At 50.6% G+C, this 23,105-nt stretch overlaps 1 protein-coding gene across 3 annotated transcripts; it reads left to right on the top strand.

The window, feature by feature from the left end:
* The first annotated feature begins 1,119 nt into the window (after positions 1-1,119).
* Positions 1,120-22,298, top strand: EXOC3 (exocyst complex component 3). Of its 3 annotated transcripts, none has more exons than XM_045808027.2 (14): positions 1,120-1,177; positions 1,966-2,023; positions 2,913-3,103; positions 4,657-4,876; positions 10,513-11,194; positions 13,240-13,357; positions 14,189-14,314; positions 15,416-15,516; positions 17,128-17,238; positions 17,332-17,482; positions 18,821-18,943; positions 20,360-20,521; positions 20,831-20,958; positions 21,798-22,298. In XM_045808027.2, exons 3-14 carry the CDS (start codon positions 2,960-2,962, stop codon positions 21,967-21,969), a joined length of 2,238 nt encoding a protein of 745 aa, XP_045663983.2. In that variant the 5' UTR covers positions 1,120-1,177; positions 1,966-2,023; positions 2,913-2,959; the 3' UTR covers positions 21,970-22,298. The 3 variants fall into 3 exon arrangements, with proteins under 3 accessions (XP_045663983.2, XP_045663985.2, XP_045663986.2); XM_045808029.2 differs by lacking the exon at positions 1,120-1,177 and adding an exon at positions 1,252-1,495; XM_045808030.2 differs by lacking the exon at positions 1,120-1,177 and adding an exon at positions 1,496-1,635.
* Positions 22,299-23,105: the final 807 nt, after the last annotated feature.

Raw genomic sequence — 23,105 nt, 5'->3', positions numbered from 1 at the left:
TGCCCCTTGTACGAGGGTCAGCTCATGGCGGATGGCGGGGGGGGGGGCTCCCACAACTGCATCTTCCTCCCCCACCCTGCTGTGTGCGCACACTGGCGCACCCCACTCCCTAGCTCCCATTCCTGCGTGCTGGTCTCCTTCCTGTTTGTATGAACTTGGCTGACTTTCAGGAGGTGCTTATCCCTGCAGTCTCGTGGTTGTAACAGCGAAAGGGTTCCTGTTCAGTCAGTGCGCAGGCAAACAGTGCTTCTTCAGCAGGCTAACCCCGAAATCTGAGAGGCTTAGCACTGCGCTCTCACTCTGGGCGTTAGTTCTGACCAGTGGGCCTCTCCTCCACGCTGTAACGCAGGGACCGGCTCCCTCCGCTCCCTGAAGCTCTGCCCCACCACACTCCTCGTCCCTGAGACGTGCCCAGCGTCAACGGTGGGCTGTCTCCCATGGGCTTCTGTTCTGTCCGTACTCAGCAGAACCGCCAATGGTGACATGTGCTGGTCCTGAGGGCCCGAGTTTATGTTTGATTCCGGGGGTAACAGCAACCGCTCACCATGAAGCTGCCCAGGAGCACGGGGGTGTTGGTTTGCACTCAGATGTGGCTGATGACCAACTGTGATCCACCTTGCTCATCAATTTACTGAACGTCTGCCCGATGCCGGTCACTGGTCTGGGATGGAGGCAAAGCCCCTGCCACACCGTAGGGGAAAGACAGGTGTGAGCTGACAAGGGCAGAGCATCCCTAAAGGAAACCGCGGGGAGCACACAAAGGAGGTGGAGTGAGGGAGAGGCAGGGCAGAAGGCCACACGAGGAAAGACACCATAGTGGAGGTGAGTCCCGAGAATCGGGCCCCGGAGGCCAGCCTGGGGACACCGAGGGGAGAGGGCAGGAAGGGCTGGCATAAGAGGGGCTGCGCGAGAAAGGGACCTTCCCCACCCCAGCATCGCTCCGCTCCACGGAAGCAGTCCTCGGGGCAGGGACCCCGTCCTGATGGTCACCCCCAGGGCGGCCCCGTCCTCAGGCCACACATCTCCCCATGCGCAAGCCCCTCGGCAGGAATCCCTGTACAGGTCGCCAACCGCTCCGTCCGACAGCTCAGGCCCCGCCTTTCCGGCGTGCTGCCGGAAGCGGAAGTGCCCGCGGGCGGCTCACTTCCGGTTGGGCTCCGGGCGGCGGCCGCGGGAGGTGAGTGGGTGCCGGCGGCGGCGGCGGCGGCGGAGGGCGGGCTCTGGGGCGGTGGTCGCCGAGGTGGGAGGACTGGGGGGTGGGCACGCGCGGCCCCGGGAGGTGGGCAGCTCAGTCGGCCGCTCCAGACCACGTCCGCGCTCCGCGGCCCGGAAGGCTGGGCGGAGGCGGTGGCGTCGCCGTCCTCCCGGGGCCCCGTCCTCCCGGCGCCCCGCCTCCCGGCTCGAGGAGGTGACCCTGGACTCCGAGAGCGCCGCTCGCTGGAGGGCTGCGGGGGCCGCGCGCGGGGGCCGGCCGGGGGGATGCGCGGCTTGTCAGGTCGGTGGCAGTGCCGGGAAGGTGTCCGAGCAAACGGGAAGAGAAGCGTGCAGGCACAGAGTCACCTGTGCGAGTGGATGTGGGCTTCACGGGAACGCGTGCCTCCCGGTGCTGGGGTTTACGGCTGTCGCCTTTGGCATGTGCGTGTTTTGCTGTCCCGCTGAGACTTTGTGCGTTGGGGTAGTAACCAGTCGGATGGAAGGAGAGGCCGTGCTGGCGGCACAGTGCTGTTGGAAAGAGGAGCGAAAAGCCTGTACGGACGGTGGTTATTTAATACAGAGCCCTCCGTGGACGTCGTTCGTGGAGATCAGGGCTTTGCTGAAAGCACGTGGGGGTGGGGATAAGGAACTTAGGGAGAGGACAGATCTTTTTCATCTCTTTAAGAAGTTGTATACAGAAGACATGCATGGGAATAGTGTAATGTCTGAGGTCAGGGGAACACATGTTTATTAAATCCTCTCATTTGCCAGACGCTCACCGGATACCCCTTTTGGCGCCAGGACTAGGGCTTTGGAGCTGGGATGGAAGGTAGGTTTCCTCTGGCGTGCGAGCATCTGTGCTCTGCAGGTCGTGCCTGAGCAAAGGTGCCTTTTGCCTTCTCATCTTTGTTTATTAGGGTTGTTAAATGTACGAAGTAGAATTTCAGATATTACAGATGGTAGTGATTTTTTAAATATGTTTTTTAAAATTTTTTTAAGATTTATTTATTTATTTGAGAGAGTGAGCTAGTGAACACGCATGCAAGCCGGGGTAGGGGGTGGGGGGAGGGAGAGAGAGAATCCCAAGCAGACTCCACACTGAGTGCAGAGTCCCAGCATGGGGCTCGATCTCACGACCCTGAAACCACGATCTGAGCCGAAGTCAAGAGTCGGGCACTTAACCGACTGAGCCACCCAGGCGCCTCAGTAGTGACTTTTGAGGGGCATGTGCTGGGACTTGAGCTGGGGGTGGGTGAGGCATGTTGAGGCATGTGCTGTCCCTATGCCTCTGTGTCCTCTCTGAAGCCTCCTGGCGCAGCTGCCCCACCAGTGTGGCCAAAGGGTGCTGTGAAGGCTTCAGAAATTGGCTGTGTCTGGGGGAGAGAAGAACCTTGGAGACTGACATCTGATAGGATGAGGAGTGTGAAGTCCACGTAGAGACATCCTCCATTTGTTCATAGCTTATAGCTGTAAATGTGTCTGCTTTACTTAAAGGTAAAAGTGCCTTCGTATCTGAGTTCTGAAAGCTTGTATCTATTATTAAGGAGTTCACAATCCTGGTTTAGCTTTAAGGTTTACTGGATTAATGATCTCAGATGTTCTCCTTGTAGCTCCACTGTGACCAGCTGAGACTATCAGGGAGCATGAGTTTTGTACCTACCTTTTCTACCTTCCTAATACATCTTCCCCTCCTGCTCCCTCTCTCCTTGTCCACACAGCATACCTCTAGTATGACAGGTGCTGAGATTCCGCCTGCTTTTTAACCATGAAGGAGACGGACCGGGAGGCTGTAGCAACAGCTGTCCAGAGGGTTGCTGGAATGCTCCAGCGCCCGGACCAGCTGGACAAAGTGGAGCAGTACCGAAGAAGAGAGGCCCGGAAAAAGGCCTCCGTGGAGGCCAGACTGAAGGTACGAGACCAGAGAGGCCATAGCCATCCGCTTTACTCCCAGTCAGGACAGATCCATTTATCTTGAGTTCTGGGTTCCTGTATAACATCATCATTGTAGTTTTGCTAAATTAGATTTTGTGATGATCTAGAAAGAGGCAGAACAGACCATCACCTTTACTTAACACATTCCTTCCAAAACTGTATTACCGAGCAGTAGATTTACAGAGAAGATTGTGGGTATATTGGAAACACTGAGGAACAACCTTTCTAGCATCCAGAAGTGTCCATTTAAATTTTAAACAATACTAGAAGAATAGCAGCTATCCTTATTTGTTAGCAGGTCTATAGAGTGCCACAGAGAGCATTTTGTTTAGAACTTTTCAGCACACACTGTAGCTGGCTGGCTATGTGCCTGGCACTCTGCTGGCCCTGGGGAGGAAGGAGAGTGAGGCACATTTATTAAGAATGTGAGAGTGGGGCAAGAAAGAAAATTACTCTTTTTCAAGGTATTTTATGATTGGTTTCACTTTCAACTTAATTTGTATGAAGATGTGAGGTTTTGTTAAAACACATACATTCAGTGTAGTTATAAAAATGTTAAGACCGTGGTGTGCTGTGAGTGACAGGGAGTAGAGCAGACTTCCGGGTTGAAGAGAATGCCTTTGAGGAAAGTTCATTTTCACATTCATATGGCACTTAAAAACACTGTTAGCATCTGGATAATGGCAGACTTGATCATTCATTTGTACCAAAACGAAGTATCCAATTACTGGTTAGACTTATTTAAAACAGTAGTTTTACTTTAATTTAAGAGTTTGGATCTGCTACATTTTTAGTTAGCATTTTGATCTGATCCAGAAATTTGTGGGATTAACTGGTGATCATCACTAGTGGCCTAGAAAACTTGTGTGGTCCGTTACCATCATCAATAATTTCCGTGTGTAAGTTACGGCTCCTGGGTTGAATGTGTTCCTGGCTTTGGTTGTGCCACCTGGCCTGGCCTGGCCTCCCCTCCCCTCGCCTGGCTGCCCCTCCTTCATGTCCCCTTCCCTTTTGGCTGTACCACTTGCTGATGGCATTTCAGCATGCCCACGGAGTGAGTCTGAATCCCAGATGTACCAGTTCTTTGCAGTAGGGCCAGCCATCCTTGAGCCAAGTCTGGTCCTGGCTGAGCAGCAGGAAGCCCTCTACCTCAAAGCTGATGAGTGAGTCCTGACAGCCTCAGATGAGGCCTGAGGGAACTGAGGGATGCCTGGGGCAGCCACGGGACCTGAGGCATGCCCGTCGTGGTATCCAGCATCTTCAGGCTGAGGGCCTGGATGAGTAGTTTAGGAGGTTTTCTCAACAAAGTTTAAAAGGCATTGTTCTGTTCTACGGCTGCAGTGAAAAACAGAAAAAGCTATTTTGTGAATCAGTTAAGTCCTTGTTGAATTGTATTCTCTTTTCTCTGAGTATTGACTGTTTGCAGCTACTGAAATTTGTCTCCTGTGAACTTGAAACACCTGAGGAAGACGTGTTTGTGGCTGTCCCAGCTCTGCTCACCATCCCCTCGTCCCCGGGTGTCTCCCCTAGGCTGCGATCCAGTCCCAGTTGGACGGTGTGCGCACAGGCCTGAGCCAGCTGCACAACGCACTGAACGATGTCAAAGACATCCAGCGGTCCCTGGCCGACGTCAGCAAAGACTGGAGGCAGAGCATCAACACCATTGAGAGCCTCAAGGATGTGAAGGATGCTGTCGTGCGGCACAGCCAGCTTGCCGCAGCTGTGGAAAACCTCAAGAACATCTTCTCAGGTGGCCCGTGGGGACAGCTGGGGGTGGTGGGTGCCTTGGGGGTCAGAGGCAAAGTGCTGTCTGTTCTCTTCCCCGTGACTCATTTTTCTTTGCTGTACGGGTGATGTAGAGGTGGATCCAGCTTTTGTGCGGTGTGTCTTGTAGACCTCCCTCGGTGTGGACAGTGGGTTTGATTCCCACCTGTATAGTTAACTTCTTGTTTGCCCTGAGGGTGGAAGGGACCAGTTGAACAAGTAGGATGCTTATAGTTCTGTTTGGATAGAGGCACAGAAATGGGTTAAGAGAAGAAGCGCTTGTGAGCTTCATTCCGTGGGCTGCAGTGTGGCTGTCAAATCAGTAGACCAGATGGGACTCCAGTAGATGAAAAAGAGAGAAGTGTCCTGGTGAACAGGACAGAGAGGGGCCAGTTCCCAGCTGGAGAGGTAATGGAGGCGAGTGGCAGTTCCTGGGTGGAGAAGAGTGTGCACAGGCCGGGGGTGGGGAGAGCAGAGAAGGGACACACACTGCAGCCTTGGTCAGCAATGAGCGGGATCTGGTAGAGGCCTTGGGGCTGGTTGGGGTGGTGTGGGGACAGGAAGTGTGGGGGTGGCCCTTTCAGAGCCATGTCCCAGTACCTCACCAGTGAGAGGCTCTGCAGCCTATCCTGGAACAGTGTCAGTTGTCATGTGGGTGGGGCTCCATGTCTGCTCAGCACAGTCTAGGGCCCGTCTCAGCCCTCATCCCCTCCCCTCTGTCAGAGTCACCAGTATACCAGCAAGAGGCCTTGGAGTGGTCTGACCCCTTCCCTTCCTTTCTCCTGGGTCTGGTCTCTGAATTCTTTCTGTTCTTCCCTAAACTCTGTTCAACCCATGAGCATAATGTGCCACAGTTCTTCATACCACTTTAAAGCCACATCATGGTGGCCCTGCTCCAGCTGCATTGTACCTTGGTAATTTGTGTCCTATCCAGCTTCGCTCCTCGGACTCCTCTCACGCTTGCGTCTGAAGGCAGGTTGTTAAGTACCTGGCCCCCTTGCTTGTCTTCCTGGGGGTCTGATGGTTAGGGCCACATTCCAAGTTGCTTCTCGCGTTCCTCCCACGAATGGCGCAGCATTGCCGACTCCACAGTGGGTGCTAAGGAAGCAGCTCGTCTTGGTGACTGTTAACTGCCTGGAATTGGAACACAGTAGTCCCCAAGCCCAAATGCCCTTCGTGACACTGAGCCAGCATCTTGCTAGTTAATATCCCTCCTTACGATTTCCTGTTGATTGGTAACATTTCCTTCCAGGCTTCTAAAGCTCATGCCAAATGACCAAAAAGTTACTTTACTGGAAGAAGGTCATCCACAAGAGTTGAAAATAATTTTCTTCCCTTGAGGAATGAATGAGGCCATGTTATATATGTATTTTTGTTAGGAGTAGACTTCATTGGGAAGATTCATTGCCTGTAATTTGGTAGTACTGTGCACACCGCCTTTTCCCCTACTTTGTTTTAACATGAGATACACCTAACATAAAATTTACCGTCGTGATTGTTTTTGAGTGTGCAGTTTTTGGTGTTACTTTACTTTCACGTTGTGCAGCTGTCACCACCATCAACCCCCAGAACTCTTTCCATCTTGTAAAACTGAAACCGTATGGTGGTGTGTGTCAGTGACATGCTAGTAAAACTAAAACAGAAAGACCAAACTTTGCACCCATTAAATGATAGCTCCCCATTTCCCCTCCCCTTACTGGTTGTGGGTCTGTTGAGATATTCTGTTTCTTCATGACTTAGTCTCGTAGGTCTTTGCTGCTACGTCTAGGTCACCTCTTGATTGGCGTACAGTTGTTCATACTGCTCTCGTGGTCCTTTCTATTTCTGTAGAATCAGCAGTAATATCCCTACTTCCATTTCTGATTTTAGTATTTGAGTCTTCTCTCTCTCTCTCTTTTTTTAAAGTTCATTTAGCTAAAGATTTGTCAGTCATTGATCTTTTCAAAGAACCACCTTTTGGTTTTGTCAGTTTTCTCTGTTGTTTTCCTGTTCTCTATTTTGTTTCTTTCTGCTCTTCTCATGATTTCCTTCCTGCTGGTAGCTTTGGGTTAGCTTGTTCTTCTTTTTCTCATTCCCTAAATTATAAAGTTAGGTTGTTGATTTGGTATTTTTCTTTTTCTTTAATATAAGCATTGATAGCTATACACTTGTCCTTAAACATTGCTCTCCTTGATGCCGTTAAGTTCTGGTGTGTGGGGTTCTTACTTTTGTTTGTCTAAGTATTTTCTAATTTCTCTTGTGATTTCTTCTTTGATCCAGTGATGGAGTGTGTTGTTTAATTTCCACTAATATGTGAATTTTTCATCTGTTACAGATTTCTAACTTCATCCCATTCTGGTTGGAAAAGATTTTTTTTTAAAGATTTTATTTGACAGAGACACAACCAGCGAGAGAGGGAACACAAGCAGGGGGAGTGGGAGAGGAAGAAGCAGGCTCACAGCAGAGGAGCCTGATGCAGGGCTCGATCCCATAACGCCGGGATCACGCCCTGAGCCGAAGGCAGATGCCTAACCGCTGTGCCACCCAGGCGCCCCTGGAAAAGATATTTTGTATACTATCTACCTTTTAAAATCTATTGAGATTTAATCTGTGATCTAACATAAGGTCTATCCTGGAAAATGTGCTCTTGGGAAGAACGTGTGTGTGGCTGTGGGTGGCGTGTTCTGTGTCTGTCTGTTAGAGGTGGTTGTCCTCTGTGTCCTTATCTCCTGACTGCTTGTCCTGCCCACTACCGTGAGTGACACTGAAGTCTCCCAACTGTTAGAGAACTGTCTATTTTCCAGTGTTGTGAATTTCTGCTTTGTATGTTTTGATGGTCTCTCACTAGGTGTGTAATTGTGTATAATTGTGTCTTCTCGCTGTAAAAAGCCTTTTATGAACATATGATGCCTTCTTTGTCTCTTGTAAACTTGTTGATTTCAAGTCTATTTTGTCTGGCATTAGTGGGGCCACCTGCTCTATTTTGGTCACGGTTTGCATGGAATGTCTTCTCCCACCCTTTCATTTCAGCCTGTTTGTGTCTTTGGATCACAAGTGAGTCTCTTACAGATAGCATGTGGCTGGATCTTGTGTTTTTATCCGTTCTGCCAGTCTCTGTTTTTTAATTGGAGAGTTTAATCCATTTACATTTAAAACAATGGGTGAACCGAAAATGGGTGGCTTACTTCTGTCGTTTTGCTGTTTGATTTCTATGTGACTTACAGCCGTTTTGCCCCTCATTTCCTGCATTCCTGTTGTCTTTTGTGTTTAGTTGATTTTTTTGTGGTGAAATGTTTTAATTCCTTTCTCATTTCCTGTTTTATGTATTCGGAAGTTGTTTTGTTTGTGGTTACTGTGGGAGTTACATTTAACATCTGAAGTTAAAATACTCTGAATTTACACCAGCTTAACTTCAGTAACAGACAAAAGCTCTGCTCTGACACAGTGCTGTTTCATCTCCTTTCAGTAAGTGATGTCACAAAATTATATCTTTATACATTGTCCAAAAACATAGACTAATTGCTTTTTATGTATTAGCCTCTCAGATTCTGTGGAAAGCACAGTGTGGAGTTACAGACCAGCTACAGTAATACTAGCTTTGGACAAATAATTTTTTCCCCTAAATGTATTAGTCTGTTACATTATGTAGAACAGAAAGTAAAGTTACAAACCGAAGTTACCATCACACTAGCTTTTCCAGCTGCCGGTGTGTCTACCGTTATTGTGATCTTACCATCCAGCACGCTTTCATCTCACCCACAGGACTCACTGGGGCAGCTCTCCAGCGTTAGGAGCACTCAGCTTGTGCTTGTTTGGGAGTGTGTTTTTGTCTCCTTCACTTTTGAAGGACAGTTTTGCCAGATGTAGGACTCTGGGGTGACAGTTGTTTTCTTTTAGACTTCGACAGTCCCAGCCCACTGCCCTTCAGCCTCCAAAGTTTGTGATGAAAAGTCGGCTTGTGGTTTCACTGAGGCTCCCTTGTAGGTGACCTGGTGCTTCCCCCTCACTGCTTTCCAGTTTCTCTCTGTCTTTGATTTCAGCAGTTTGTTCGTAATGTGTCTTGTTCTGGGTCTCTGAGTTTTTCCTACTTGGAGTTTATTCAGCTTTAAATGTTTATATTCCTGTCTTTCATCAAGTTAAGCAAGTTTGATCATTCGGATAATTTCTCTGTCTCCTTTTCTCTCTTTTCCTCTTCTGGGATGTTCTGGGATGTCCACAGTGTGCATGTTGGTCCACTGGATGGTGCCCCACGGGTCCCTTAGGCTGTGTCCACTCTTCTGTCCCTCGTGCTTGGTAATTTTCATTGTCCCATCTTTGCTGATTCATTCTTCTTTTTGTCACATCTGCCTTTGAATCCCTGAAGTAGGTTTTTTGTTGCAGTTATTGTAGTTTTCACCTCCAGAATTCTTTTTGGTTTCTTCTTAGGTTTCATATCTCTTCATTGATGTTTGCATTTTGTTCCTGTATCGTTTTCTGGACTTTCCCCACGTTTTCCTTTAGTCCCTGGAGCACATTTAAGACTTGTTTTAAAGTCTTCATCCAGTAGAGGGGTGTCTGTTAAGCTTCAGTTCAAGTCGTGATCTCAGGATCCTGGGATGTGGCCCTGCGTCAGGCTCCCTGCTCAGCGAGGAGCCTGCTTTTCCCTCTGCCGCTCCCCCTGCTTGTGCCCGCCCACTCTCACTCGCTGTCTCTGACAAATAAGTAAATAAAATCTTAAAAGATAAAGTCTTTATCCAGTAGATGAACCACTTGGTGTTTGTCAGGGATGGTTTCTGTTGGGTTATCTTTCCCCTTGAACCTCCATCCTTGCCTGTGTCTTTATGTCTTGTGATTTATTTTTGTTGTTGTTGAATGTCGGACATTTGGATCTGCTGACATAGTAACTCTGAAAATCAGCTCTCCTCCTCCCCAGGGTATGCTGATTCTTGTTTATTGTTTGTGTTTTGGTTATTGTAGGCTGTCTCTGAGCTGAGGATCAGACTGAGATGTAAACTGAAGATCTTCTCAGGTCTTTTCTGAGCTGGACCTTTCCCTGGGCATGTGCAGGCGCTTTTTAATTCCCCCGTGTATGAGGTTGCTTTTGAATATCCTAGTCTTTAATGTCTGGAGGGGGAAGGGAATAAAAATGGAGGGGAATAGAGGCACTGGTTCTTTAAATCGCCCAGAAGTCACCTGGCTCTAGGGCGAGGGGTTTGCAACAATGGTGGCCTGAGTGCAGTAACAGCGGGTTCCACCACTGTGTCTGCAGCTCCCTGATTAGAGACAGCAACCAGCAGTTGGAGCACAGATCCCCAGTTTTTGGAGGACGTGTTTTGCTCACCCTGGTTCCCTCAAGCTATGTGCAAGCTGCTTTGGGAATGCGTGGCAGGCTGGGCTGGGGCTGGTGCTGGGAAGGTGGTCCTGTGGTAAGAGCTGAAATTGACCAAAGTTAACCACTGTTTACTGCCAAGCCATCTCCTGGAAGTTGCCAGCCTTCTGCAGACTCCACAGTTCCAAAATAGTCACTCAGACAGATTCTGCCAGTGCAATTGTTGTCTGGGTGCAGAGATAGGTTCCTGGTGCTCCCTCCTTGGCCATCTTCCCAGGGTCCTACACAGCCTTTTGTGTGATTTTTCACTGTGCCATCTTGTGCCTTTTTCCTAGTGCCCGAAATTGTGAGGGAGACCCAGGACCTCATAGAACAAGGGGCGCTCCTTCAGGCTCACCGGAAGCTGATGGACCTGGAGTGCTCCCGGGATGGGCTGATGTATGAGCAGTACCGCATGGACAGTGGAAACACTCGTGACATGACCCTCATCCACAGCTACTTTGGAAGCACGCAGGGGCTCTCAGACGAGCTGGCCAAGCAGCTGTGGATGGTGCTGCAGAGGTCACTGGTCACTGTTCGCCGTGACCCCACCTTGCTGGTCTCAGTTGTTAGAATTATCGAAAGGGAAGAAAAAATCGATAGGCGTATCCTTGACCGAAAAAAACAAACTAGTTTTGTTCCTCCTGGGAGGCCGAAGAATTGGAAGGAGAAAATGTTCACCATCTTGGACAGAACCGTGACTACTAGAATTGAGGGCACGCAGGCAGACACCAGGGAGTCCGACAAGATGTGGCTTGTCCGCCACCTGGAAATCATAAGGAAGTACGTCCTAGATGACCTCATCGTTGCCAAAAACCTGATGGTTCAGTGTTTCCCTCCCCATTATGAGATCTTCAGAAACCTTCTGAACATGTACCACCAGGCCCTGAGCACGCGGATGCAGGAGCTTGCGTCCGAAGACCTGGAAGCCAATGAGATCGTGAGCCTGTTGACGTGGGTCTTAAACACCTACACGAGGTAACTCCCAAGCCGCTCTTGTATTTTCTTTCACATGGAGTTGAGTTGTTTTGCTCTAGCATGTGCTCAGCACCCTCAGACTTTGTTTTCCTGCTGGTGAAAGTCTCCCCTCTGGTCCATCTGGGGGCTTAACCTTGAGGTCAGGGCCCAGCCTCTGGCTGTGTGAATGCTCTTGTGTTTGGGTGGTGTTTCTGCCCCTGACTTCCAGTTCTGTTGAGCAGTTCAGCATTGGGCGCTTCTGTGGTACTGAGTGCCCACCGTGCACCCCGCTTCCTCCTTGTGGCGGCTCCCTGAGGGTGTGGTTTCACCCCGGTGGACGGGGGAGGACACACGGACACACTGCTCCTGGCTTCCAGTGCCCCCCCCCCCCCCCGCTTGGTTTCTACTCACCAGTATCCTGGAAAAATCTTTTTACATTTCCGCCTTGAGGTTTTGTCACTTCACAAAAGGGAAGTGAGCCATTTTCTGCTTGTATGCGTTTGACATAGGGTTTGAAAATTGAGGCAATGGTGGGTTATTCTGACATTCTTTAAGATTAGCTAGCTGAGAAGGTGCATTTTGATTTTGCAGGGTTTCATGAACAGAGAACAGTATAAACTACTGTTCTGGAATTATTTTTAGCCTCTCTTGCTGCTCGTGTGCGGAAATTCGTTAAACCTCTTTAGCAATCAGGTTTTGGATGTTTTATTTGTATTTTAATAACTGGTTACAGTAGAGAATACGTACATCTTAATATAAAAAAATAGGAGAAACTGTCTCTCACCCGTGATGATGATGGTCACTCTGTCTGGCACATCTGCAGCTTCACTGTGCCACACCTGGGTCCTGCCTCCCGGGCACTACCCTCACCCAGCGCACGAGTCCGGAGTGATCACCATTTCCCCATCCTGTGGCCCTCTCTGTACCGGCCTCGATTTCACGTTGCCCCATGAGGACAGCACTGTTAGGATCATCTTCATTTTGTGCGTGAGGAAACTGAGGCACAGAGAGCCATGTTTCCAGCATTTACGTGGCCAGCAAGTGGAGAGCAGGAGTAGAATCTGGGCCCTGGGCCCTCGTGCCTGCTCCAGCCACCAAACTGGGTGTGCATTTGTTGGTGTGCACAGTTTCGTGTCTTGGTTTTGTGTGTTTTTCTGTGTGTGGACACCTGCATACTGGCTATCACCTTTTTTTTTTTTTAAAGATTTTATTTATTTATTTGACAGAGATAGAGACAGCCAGTGAGAGAGGAAACACAAGCAGGGGGAGTGGGAGAGGAAGAAGCAGGCTCATGGCGGAGGAGCCTGATGTGGGGCTCGATCCCAGAACGCCGGGATCACGCCCTGAGCTGAAGGCAGACGCTTAACCGCTGTGCCACCCAGGCGCCCCTGGCCATCACCTTCTAGCATTTGGACTTTCTCGTTTGAAAAATTGAGCGGCTTTCATACAGGAAACATTTCACACTGAATAAAGGTTCTTGGGTGAAAATTAGGTTGAGTGAATAGTCTTTTAATACTTGCAGAATTTTATGAAGTGCCTTTTCACTCAGGAAGACCTTGTATTTCTTATAGATAGTAGATTAGCTGATAGTACTCATTGTTTTCTTCATAAATACGTATTTAGGAAATATGGCAACAGTCGTGTGATTTTGCTGAACATTCAAATCTTGGACTTTTAAGGACCTAGCCACACAAAGATATTAACTGTTTTTTATGGAAACTTTTTTCTGAAATTCTGTCCATATCCCTGCTCTCTTAAGCACAGTTGTCTGAATGCATTGATACTTTGCTGACTCATATTTTGCTATGAAGTGCAGGGATCAGCAACGTTAACTTCCGCACTTATGTTTCTGAGTTACGGTCCTTGTTCGTCATTCCCTTGTTTGATAGGACTGGTCTGCTCAGCACCTCTGGTTTGCCAGGCCCTGGCCTTCCCCAGGGGGAGGTGCTGAGGATAGACCAACACATCTGGTTGGACATTTGTGTGTCAGAAGAAATAGCAACACTTAGCTGAGTGCTTTCTGTCTCCCTAGTAATTATTCTTTCTCATACCTGGTTTTGCCATAGTGCAGAGATGATGGGGAACATGGAACTGGCCCCAGAAGTGGATGTCAGCATCCTGGAGCCTTTGCTTTCTCCAGACGTGGTCTCTGAGCTTCTTGACACATACATGTCAACTCTCACTGTGAGTAGAGTGCTGCATGGTCCCGAACCAGGCTGTGTTGGCTCTCTTAAGTCATGCCTTAACCGAGGCCAGTGGGCAAAAGAAGACGGGGGAAAAACCTGTTTTGATGTTCACTTCCTAAGGATGTGTGGGCTCTGTTTCTGGGAAATTGGATCTTGAAATGTGTGTTGGCCAGTTAGATGGGGCGGCTCACTCTCTGCCTGGATCTGGAGATTGAAGCGCGTGTCCTGCAGGTATAGAAACCTCCTCTGGCTGGAGTAGTGAGCCTGTCCAGCCCCCGGTAGCCTGATGGGCAGTGGTGCCTGCCAGCCTCCTAGAGCTGAGCCCAGGAGTGGGAGGGTGGCAGTTGGGGACCAAGTGCCCACACCCCTCCCTCCCGTAACCCCCAGGTGGTGTGCGAGTAACAGGAGGAGGTCAGGGTCTGCTTCCTTGGACAAGGGGAGCCCGAGTAGCAGACAGCATTCTGCCTGAGATGCTGAGCCCCACAGTGGGAAGCAGGGAGGGGTCTGTGTTCCCGAGGTGATGGTGCTGCTGTCTGGTCTTCCGTGGACAAGCCTGCTGGGAGCACGTCTGCCCCATGCTTCCGTGTACGGCTGACCGGCCTGGCCCCTCCTGTAGTGCAGTGCTCGTCCGAAAGTTGGTCGGCGGAGGCAGCACCTGCCGTGGAGGCAGCTTGTGGGATGGCTTCTCCGGCAACCCCTTGTTTGGGAATAGCGGCTCCCAGGGCCCTGAATTTGGTTTCTGCTGCTGCACTGCTGAGGAGACGCCGTGTGCATTGCTCAGCGTGGCATGTTCTGTTCTTCCTTTTTCTGTAATGCCAAACTTCTTTAGTCAAACATCATTGCCTGGCTGCGGAAAGCACTAGAAACAGACAAGAAAGACTGGATAAAAGAGACAGAGCCCGAAGCCGACCAGGATGGGTACTACCAGACGACACTCCCTGCCATTGTCTTCCAGGTACCATCGTGTGCTTCTGAGGCTCATTGCCGGATCGCTCCTGGGGTCCGAGGGTTATACAAATGAACATAGAGTGCCTCCCTTTGTAAAGACAGAAGGAGCCCTTCCTGGTGCCTCAGCCCCTCTCTGTCTGGAGCAGAAGACACAGAGGGTCGCCTGTCCAAGCAGTCTTGCCCAGAGTTACTCTAGTTTTCCTAAAGTGTTTGAATTTGAACTAGAACCGAATCACATGTTATTTGCATGTGACGCTCAGATTTGAGTTTGCTTGTTTGATGTTTTCTGATGTTGGAAATGGCTGAGATTTGTCTTCTAAAATACCACCTGATTGAGTATAACCTGATGGATTTGGGGAAGAGTCCTTTCTATTTTAACCATAATTGTGCCTCTTTATGGTTCCTTTACTTTTTGATGCCCGGCACCTGCTGGTGTCCTCTGGTTTCCTTACTGTCCTTTTCTTCTGGTCCGTTGGCTTTTCTTCTTGGAGGAAGGTTTCTGGCAGGAGGAGGGCTGAGTCATGTCTCATTCTTGTGTGGAATCATGTCACTGGCCTGTGCTTGGACGCCAGCCAGGTGCAAGTGAGCGCCGTGGGCATTTGTCTCTGGGTGACACCTTGAGTAGCAGAGGGGTCCTCACCCTCCCCTTTATTTTGGAAACCGGTGTCATGACAGACTGCACGTGCCACGTGCCTGGGGTGAGGTCGGCCTTCGGGCCCTTCTCCGCCTCGCCACGTGTAGCTTCCCTCAGCTCCCAATCCTTCGTAAGGAATCCACGTCAGATTACAGCCCAGCCCCTGGCACCCATGCAACCCCAGCCGCACCTGCCCTCCCCGAGCCCCCGTCTCCCTGTCAGCTCAGTGACAGTACACGTTTCCCTCTCTGCGGAGACCAGCTTGTTACAGGTAATTTGGAGGAGATTCACTTGGGTGGTTTTTTCATCTGGTGAGAAGGCTGTTCATTTAACTCACTTGTTATTTTTTGAGTGGTTTCCTTCTTTCTTTATGAATTCTGACTGTAACTGTCAGCTGGCAGATAGGGGTTTTACATATGGGAAACTTGCACCCTGTAAGTTTATAGTAGAATTCATAAATTCTCCAATTTTTAGATGTTTGAACAGAATCTTCAGGTTGCTGCTCAGATAAGTGAAGATTTGAAAACAAAGGTGCTCGTTTTGTGTCTTCAGCAAATGAACTCTTTCCTGAGTAGGTATGTATTTTTGCCAGTGTGCTCGTTTAGAAAATGTATGTTTTTAAAACTTAAAAGCAAAATTTTGATCCTAATATGCCTGAGAGTAAAAAATACTGTAAGCCTGGATTTGCTGTCGTGACCTTCGTTACTTTGAAACAAGCCTTTGGAATGGATTACACTGTTTTCCTGAGAGCCCAGATGGGCCTGCTGGGCCAGAGTTAGATTCTCTTCCAGACACTTCCTTTCTCTTGTCCCCACTGCCCAGGGCCTGGGAGGGAGTCCATCAGGTGGCGGCTCCCCGTTCCCATCACTGGGAGTCGGCCCTCCGACGGGGCTGGGGAATGTGTCTCCAGGACTCCTCCCTCCCTTTGACTTGTTGGTGAAGATTTGCAAACCTATAGAGAAGCAGAAAGAGTGGTGTAAAAAAACTTGACCCATCGTCCACCTTCAAAAGCTGTCCCTTAAGGCCCCCCTCGCCTCATCTGTACCCACCCCCAGTAATTTAAAGCAGATCCCAGACATCCTGGCATTTCATTCCCTATGTCCTTACTCTGGCTGCAGGGCCTTCTGACACCAGGTTTGCATTTGGCTTCAGACGTGCCTTGCTCTAGTTGTGTGTGAGACCGGGCCAGGAGCAGGTCTGGGCTCCTGGGTCTCAGGTGCAGTAGCGTGGCCTTGCCCCTCTTTGAGCCACTGGCCTGTGGACACATGCAGATTTGTCATAGTGCCTGGCACCTTCTTGTGTGGCCCCGACTGGCTGCCTTCCCCGTGAGCCACATGTTGGCCCTGAAGGCTTGTGAGATTCCTCTTCACCGTCTGACTGTTGTGCAAGAAGCCGCACAGGCCGTGTGTGTGTGTGGTCCTCACTGCCGCACATCACGAGACGCGTGTCCCTCTGCTCCGCCCGGGCAGCCGAGCATCCCGCCAGACATGCCCCTGGGGGTTGTGGCCTCAGTCATTTTGTTAGCGGAAAGGAGATTTTCCTCGTCAGCCTCAGCAGTTTGATTACCTGAACCACACGTTGGACAGAAAGGGGGGTAAATGCACAAATATTTCCCTTTAATTGCCAACTTTGCTCCTTTCTTCAGGTCTTTTACACATACGTACAGTGTGTTGTGTTCTGCTGTTGTGCGTGAGTCTCTGTAATGAATTCAAAAGTAAAATATGTCGTGATCTCAGTTACTTGTTTGCTTGACCTCAAGTGAATAAGTTATTTATTTTTGAGTAATTTCTTAATTTGATTTCTTCAGGGAAAGTTTCAGAAAGTGACATTTTATCTAATATTTGATAATGTTTCCAACACTATTGTATGACTTTCTAGGCAGATTCTGTGTCAGATAAAATAATAATTTTCCACTCACAAATATTTCAAAATATTTGTATACTCAGAATACTGAATCACGTTTCAAAGCCTGATATAAAATTTATTTTCAATAATCCATTTAAAACGATTAGCTTCCCTGATTTTTCATTAGTATAGATTATCCAAAAATTTATTTTATTTGTAAAGACTTACCTGGTCGGATGTTAACGATGCCAAATATATTTATCGGGTGTGATTTCGTTGTGGTGCTTGGCACACCCCCGGGCTCCCCCTTCCTGATGGTTTGCTGGGGGCTGTGTTCTCAGATACAAGGAGGAAGCTCAGTCGTACAAGGAAGAGCACCTGCGGGACCGGCAGCGCCCGCACTGCTACGTCCAGTACATGATCGCCGTCGTCAACAACTGCCAGACCTTTAAGTAGGTGACCGCGGTGCGCGGGGCGACCGGGAGCCGACGAGCAGAAGGTGAGGGCGCTCAGCCGTTCATCGAGCCTTAACTGTTTCCTTACAGAGAATCCATAGTCAGTTTAAAAAGGAAGTATTTGAAAAATGAAGTAGAAGAAGGCGTGTCTCTGAACCAGCCGAGCATGGATGGGATTCTGGACGCCATTGCAAGGGAGGGCTGCAGCAGCCTGCTGGAGGAGGTCTTCCTGGACCTGGAGGTGGGAGCCGGTGCTTTACTACTTTATTTCCAGGCTGAAAATAGTGTTTCCATCCATTGTGCGTCTGGAACATACATCCTGTGACTGCATACCCGAGTGGAGCTGACACTCCAGTTCACTTCTCTCACTGTGAAAGGGCCTTTGCTTTTCTGTGATGTATGCCTTGTGTGACACAGGCCCAGACTGGAGGTCCTTCTGATGTACAGTTGAACAGACTCCCATGAAATATTAAGGAAACTAATCTGCTCGGTGGATTACAAAATGGAAACAAGTATGTAGAAGGAAGACGGACTGTTCATTAGCAAATTCTCGATACCAGAACCAAATTGAGAACTCATGCACGTGTGCACACATATCATGGGGACCGGTCTCAGCTTTGAATAAAAATACAGAACAAAGTCATTAACAAAACGCATTTAGCATCATATCAAAGGCACAGTACACTAAGAACAAGGAGGGTTTATTTCAAAAATACAAAGATGGTTTAGCATTATATAGCTGTATGGGCAGAAACCAGAATATATTTTAAAAATAAAACCAGATCATCTTGGGTCCTGCTGGGAAGGAAGTAGCTGGAGAGGAGCTTCTGGGATGATTGGTGAGATCATTTTGTGATGTCTGTAACTTTCTCGAAAATGGTTTAGAAAACAGATGAAATGGATGCATTTGAAATTATTTCAAAATTAAAGAACTATAACAGAAAAGTAGATAAAGGACACAAGTAAGCCCTTTCACAGAAAAGGGATCTCCAGTGTCCTAAATGAGAACAAAGTACCCTGTCTTCCTGATGTTCAGAGATAGGCAAACTGGAACCGAGCATTCTCTGTTGCTTCGCAGTTTGGCAGGTGGTGTTGGAGGCGCGGGAAGGGGGATGCTCTCGTGTGTTCTCTGTAGACCCGGAGCTGTGGTTTTGGAGGGCCGTGTGGGAAGTTTCCGGGGTTTTAATTTGCACACTTGTTGGCTGAGCAGTTCTTCTTTTGGGGTTTCACCTGCAGAAATGCGCACAGGTTCATTACGCTGTTCTTTTTAATTGCGAAATGCGAACAGTTTTAAATGTCCATCAGGATTGGCTGAATGCAGAATATCCATGTAATATACCCAAACAGCAAAGGCAGTGTGTGAACGGACAGATCTCCACAGTGAACGCCAGCTCATCACCGAAGTTGTGTGTAACGAATGTCTCACGTAGTGACCGTACGTGTTTGTGGATTCCGTGCCAGGGGAGTCTTTCCGTGTGTATTGCTGTCACAGAATGTCACCGAAGCTCGGCAGCACCTTCCTCCTGATACACGTGACTCGGGGACAGTGTCCAGGTGATGTTTTCTGTGTTCTTTTCAGCAACATCTCAGTGAGCTGATGACAAGGAAGTGGCTGTTAGGATCCAACGCTGTGGACATTATTTGTGTTACCGTGGAGGACTATTTCAATGATTTTGCCAAAATTAAAAAGCCGTATAAAAAGGTAAGAGTGTAGACACAGTGACATGGTGGGAGCTCACCTGCAAGCTGGAGCCCACCTGGCATCTTTTGTGGAGCTCAGTGTCCAATTGGTTCTTCTGTGAGTGGACGTTCACAGGTGGTTTTATTAACCCAAGGCAGGCAGGAGGCATCCGTGTCTAGAGAGAAGCTAGGTGGGGGCGATGGTGCTTCTGTTCATTTAACCTTATGCCTCCTGACACCCCACCAAACCCTCTTTGACACACGGCCGCAGACACAGGCCGCGCTCATGATAGGGACCTCCTCAGCGGCCCCGGAAACCCCTAGAAGGGAGGGTGGGGGCAGCGGCTGTGGACCAGGGATAAGCGGCAGTTCCCGCTCCAGGATCCCTGTCCAGGGCACAGGCAGGCTGCTGGCCTTTCCCTACTACAGCAGAGGCCCCAGGGCTCTTCTCTGTGTAGCTGAGCCCTGGAGGACCCAGGAGCCCTGCCACAGACGCACGGAGCCCCTGTGTGCCTCAGCCGCGTGCATGTCCTCTGGGGCTTCCCTGGAGTAGCCTGTTGCCTCCTGCAGGACCTGGGCCTCTGCTCATGGATTCTCAGGGCCTTAGGTAGTGTCGGCTGTTGTTGATGTAACCAGTGACCCTTTTACAAGTCAGGCTTTCCAGATGTTTTTTCCTGGCTTATAGGCAGTGGTTTTAACATACTGACCTCATGTCCAAACATTTTGTAAAACTTTCTGTTTGTTTCTGGGATTTGTCTCAGGACCCTTTTAGATCTCTGTGTAGACGGTTGTGTCGTGTGAACAGTGACACCGTTTTCATTTCTGGTCCTCACACCTTTCATATCTTCTTGTCCCGCTGTGGTGACTGGGACCCAGTGTAACCCTTGTCTAAGTCCTCATTTTAAAGGAAATTGTTGTGGCTCTGCCAATAAGACTGATATCTATAGGGAGACCTGGTGATTGGAACCCCAACTGTCCTGTCCGAAGCCTCTGGCTGGTCGGAAGTCCGTGTGCTGCTGTCTGGTCTGTTGCTTGCACAGTTTTGGTTCCAGTGTTAATTTCTTTAAACATATGGCATGTTGATTCAGTAGTTGGTGCCTGAGGAGCCCGTGCCTGGGTGCAGCCCTCCCTGTGGGGGCTTGTCTGGGGGGTTCATCTGATGCGATTGGGCACGAGTTTCCTTTCAGCACTTACTTGAAAGAAACCCCGCACGTGCACTCCTTCAGGTTCTGCCATCTGTTGACAGGTGGGAGGGCGTGTGCCGTGCACAGCTGCCTGGCCAGCCTGGGTCTCAGCAGGTGCCTGGGGTGCGGTGCAGGGCGCGGGGGGGACTTCAGTGGGGAGCCTGGAGGGTCTCAGCAGGGGGCTGCCACAGCGGGAGCAGGGCTGGGCGTCTCAGCGGGAGCCTCTGCCTTGCTGACCCTGTGTTTGCCGGCAGAGGATGACTGCAGAGGCTCAGCGGCGAGTGGTGCTGGAGTACCTGCGGGCCGTCATGCAGAAGCGCATCTCCTTCCGCAGTGCAGAGGAGCGCAAGGAGGGCGCAGAGAGGATGGTCCGGGAGGCCGCGCAGCTCCGTCTCCTGTTCCGGAAGCTGGCCTCCGTGAGTGCTGTCTTGGCTCTGTTTCCCCCCCAGCGCTGTTTAGGCCAGCTGATCACGGCCAGTCCCATCAAGGACCAAGTGACCAATCGGTCCTCCTTGTGTGCACAGGAATGTCTGTTGGACCTTGTGGCTGGAGGTAGCTTCCGGGCATTACTCCTAGCCCCGTGGGTGTGGCAGTAGCCAGACTGGTCTCGCCCCTGTGGGCTGCCCACCCCCTGCCCACAGCGTCCCTGCTGAGGGCGCACAGGACAGCTCCACTGTGGGTGTCCCCTCACAGGGCTTGGCAGCTGCATGCACACTGTCTTCCAGGGGTTTGGCGAGGATGCAGACGGGCACTGCGACACCATTGTGGCCATTGCCGAAGTTATTAAGCTGACTGACCCGTCCCTGCTCTACCTGGAAGTCTCCACTCTGGTCAGCAAATACCCAGACATCAGGTAAGGGCCACGTGCCCTCTCTTTCAGCTGGAAATCATGGAACAGAGGAGTAAGCTCGTTCCTAGGGTCACTGACGGGGTGGAGCCTGACCATGGGGCATGTGCACTGTTGGGGGTCTCGGCTCCTGGGAAGACAGGCTGTGTGGATGATAGCCAGGAGCAGAGTGGGCTGCAGAGAACAGTAATGGACACATCATGTCCCTCTGTGTCCCCTAGCCCTGCTGTTGGACCTGGGGCCCGTGGGACCCCAGCCTTGGTTCACGCATCTCCCAGGTGTCAGAACACAGGTGGGGAGCAGGTGGCCTGAGTGCGGGTGGGGCGTCACCATGCTCTGTGCATTGAGGGGGGGGGGAGGTGGCAGAGCAGAGTGGTTTCAGGAAGCTCATCTTGTGCTCATGGATTCAGGGAAGGGAGCACATGTACCATGTACCTGTCACTCGCAACCGAGGCACCCCCGCCACCATCCTGCGTCAGCCAGCGTCTTCTCTTTTTGCCGATGCTGTGGGTTTGCTTGAAGCAGGAGGAACTGGTGGTCCTGGTCTCTCCAGGGTCCTCTCACTCTAGTTAGGCAGTCTGTTAAAGATTTAGGAGAGCAGAGTTTAAAAAACTTTGTGATTATAGGTTGAAGAAAAGGCCACGGTGAGTGGAGAACTCCGTTTTCTCTCCTGTCATGACAAGGGGGATGCGCCTCTCATCTACAGCTGTTGACCCTGCTCTGGGGCCTCAGTGTTGGCTGAGCCAGGCCAGGGGAGCACTGGGGGGGAGTCTGAGTCAGGCGTGGGGGGTGAGCAGCTGTAGCTGCAGCCCCTGACACTCCCTGGTGTTCCCTACCGCCTGCAGGGATGAGCACATTGGCGCGCTCCTGGCCATGCGAGGGGATACCAGCCGGGACATGAAGCAGACCATCATCGAGACGCTGGAGCAGGGCCCAACGCAGGCAAACCCCAACTATGTGCCCATCTTCAAGGAGATCGTGGTTCCCAGTCTGAATGTGGCAAAGCTCCTCAAGTAGCCTCTTGGGCCCCAGTCTTGTTGCGATGCTGTGCTCATCACCCCAGCCTTGGAAATGTGTGGCAGCCAGAGTAACATGAGACACCCAGGACCACGTGCCTGCCTTTCCCGGGGCCACGCTCACGGCTTCTCGAAGAGCAAGCACTCTGCAGCCATGGTCCTTCCGGCTTTCTCCTAGTTTGTAATGTCCTTTATGAGGCAGGCTCTGGCGTGAAGGGCCTCATGTGCCCATCCCCCTTAACCCCTGGGTCTCCCCTCGTTTCTGCACAGTGTAAACACTTCCAAACTCTGCTGCTCAATAAAGAGTCTAACCTCCTGCAGGGAAATGCAGACTGCCCGAATTGAAGGGTTTCTTACTAGGGATGATGTGTGTGTCCAGTGCCTGGAGGCTGCTCTCAGGTCGTCCGATGTGTAACCCGGAGGTGCGCCTCAGCCTGGAGTGGGGGCCTGGGTCCTGCAGCTCTGCATCGACCCCTCATGCTGCGTGTCCCTTGACTTGTGCCACAGGCTCTTTAACGTCCTCCCCGCAACCCCACTGAGGCCAGGCAGGTGTCCCCCTAGCGTGGCACTCCACACCCTCCCCCGGGAGCAGATCTGGCGGGTGAGGGATGTTGTGCGATGTCGTGCGTGTCAGGTCTGACAGAGCAAATTCGAAGGTGAACGCAAACATTTATCTGGTGCACATTTCAGGATCTGCTTATTGCGGATATGGGATCCCTTAGACCCCTCTCGTATAGCAGCTGCTTCGTGGTGGCCTCGTGTTGCACGAGTCCTGGATCTCGTAGTAAATTAACTCCGAGGCTGCACCTGCATAAACGGGGGGCTGGGTGTGGGTCCTGACCCTTCCCCACAGTGCAATAGTGAGGAAGTTCTCATGCACCTGTGTTCTGGTTCACCGTGCAGTGCTAGCTAAAATGAGGAATGGAGAGTGGCCCTGTTCCCCCGTCCCTGCTTCAGGGAACCCCGGGGACTGGCTGGTTTAGGTGGGAGAGGGGAGGTGCGGCCCCTTCCCCACTGTGCCACTGGCCCCCGTGGTGGGTGTGCCCTGTGCTCCTCCCCACTGCGGGCCCCGAGTGAGTGCAGCGTGGGCTGCTCTGATCACCTGAGCTCAAGTCTGATGAGGCTTTGTTTCCTCTG

Source organism: Ursus americanus, chromosome 15 (genome assembly GCF_024610735.1).
Source record: "Ursus americanus isolate L20-20 chromosome 15, mUrsAme1.1.p, whole genome shotgun sequence".
NCBI lineage: Eukaryota > Metazoa > Chordata > Mammalia > Carnivora > Ursidae > Ursus > Ursus americanus.
This window is presented reverse-complemented; position numbering and strand designations above follow the sequence as displayed.

Coding starts and splice junctions, on each gene's coding strand:
- EXOC3 (XM_045808027.2), top strand. CDS start 2,960: ATGAAGGAGACGGACCGGGAGGCTGTAGCAACAGCTGTCCAGAGGGTT. Junction 17,239..17,331: donor AACAACTGCCAGACCTTTAA/GTAGGTGACCGC, acceptor GTTTCCTTACAG/AGAATCCATAGTCAGTTTAA. Junction 18,944..20,359: donor TTAAAAAGCCGTATAAAAAG/GTAAGAGTGTAG, acceptor GTTTGCCGGCAG/AGGATGACTGCAGAGGCTCA.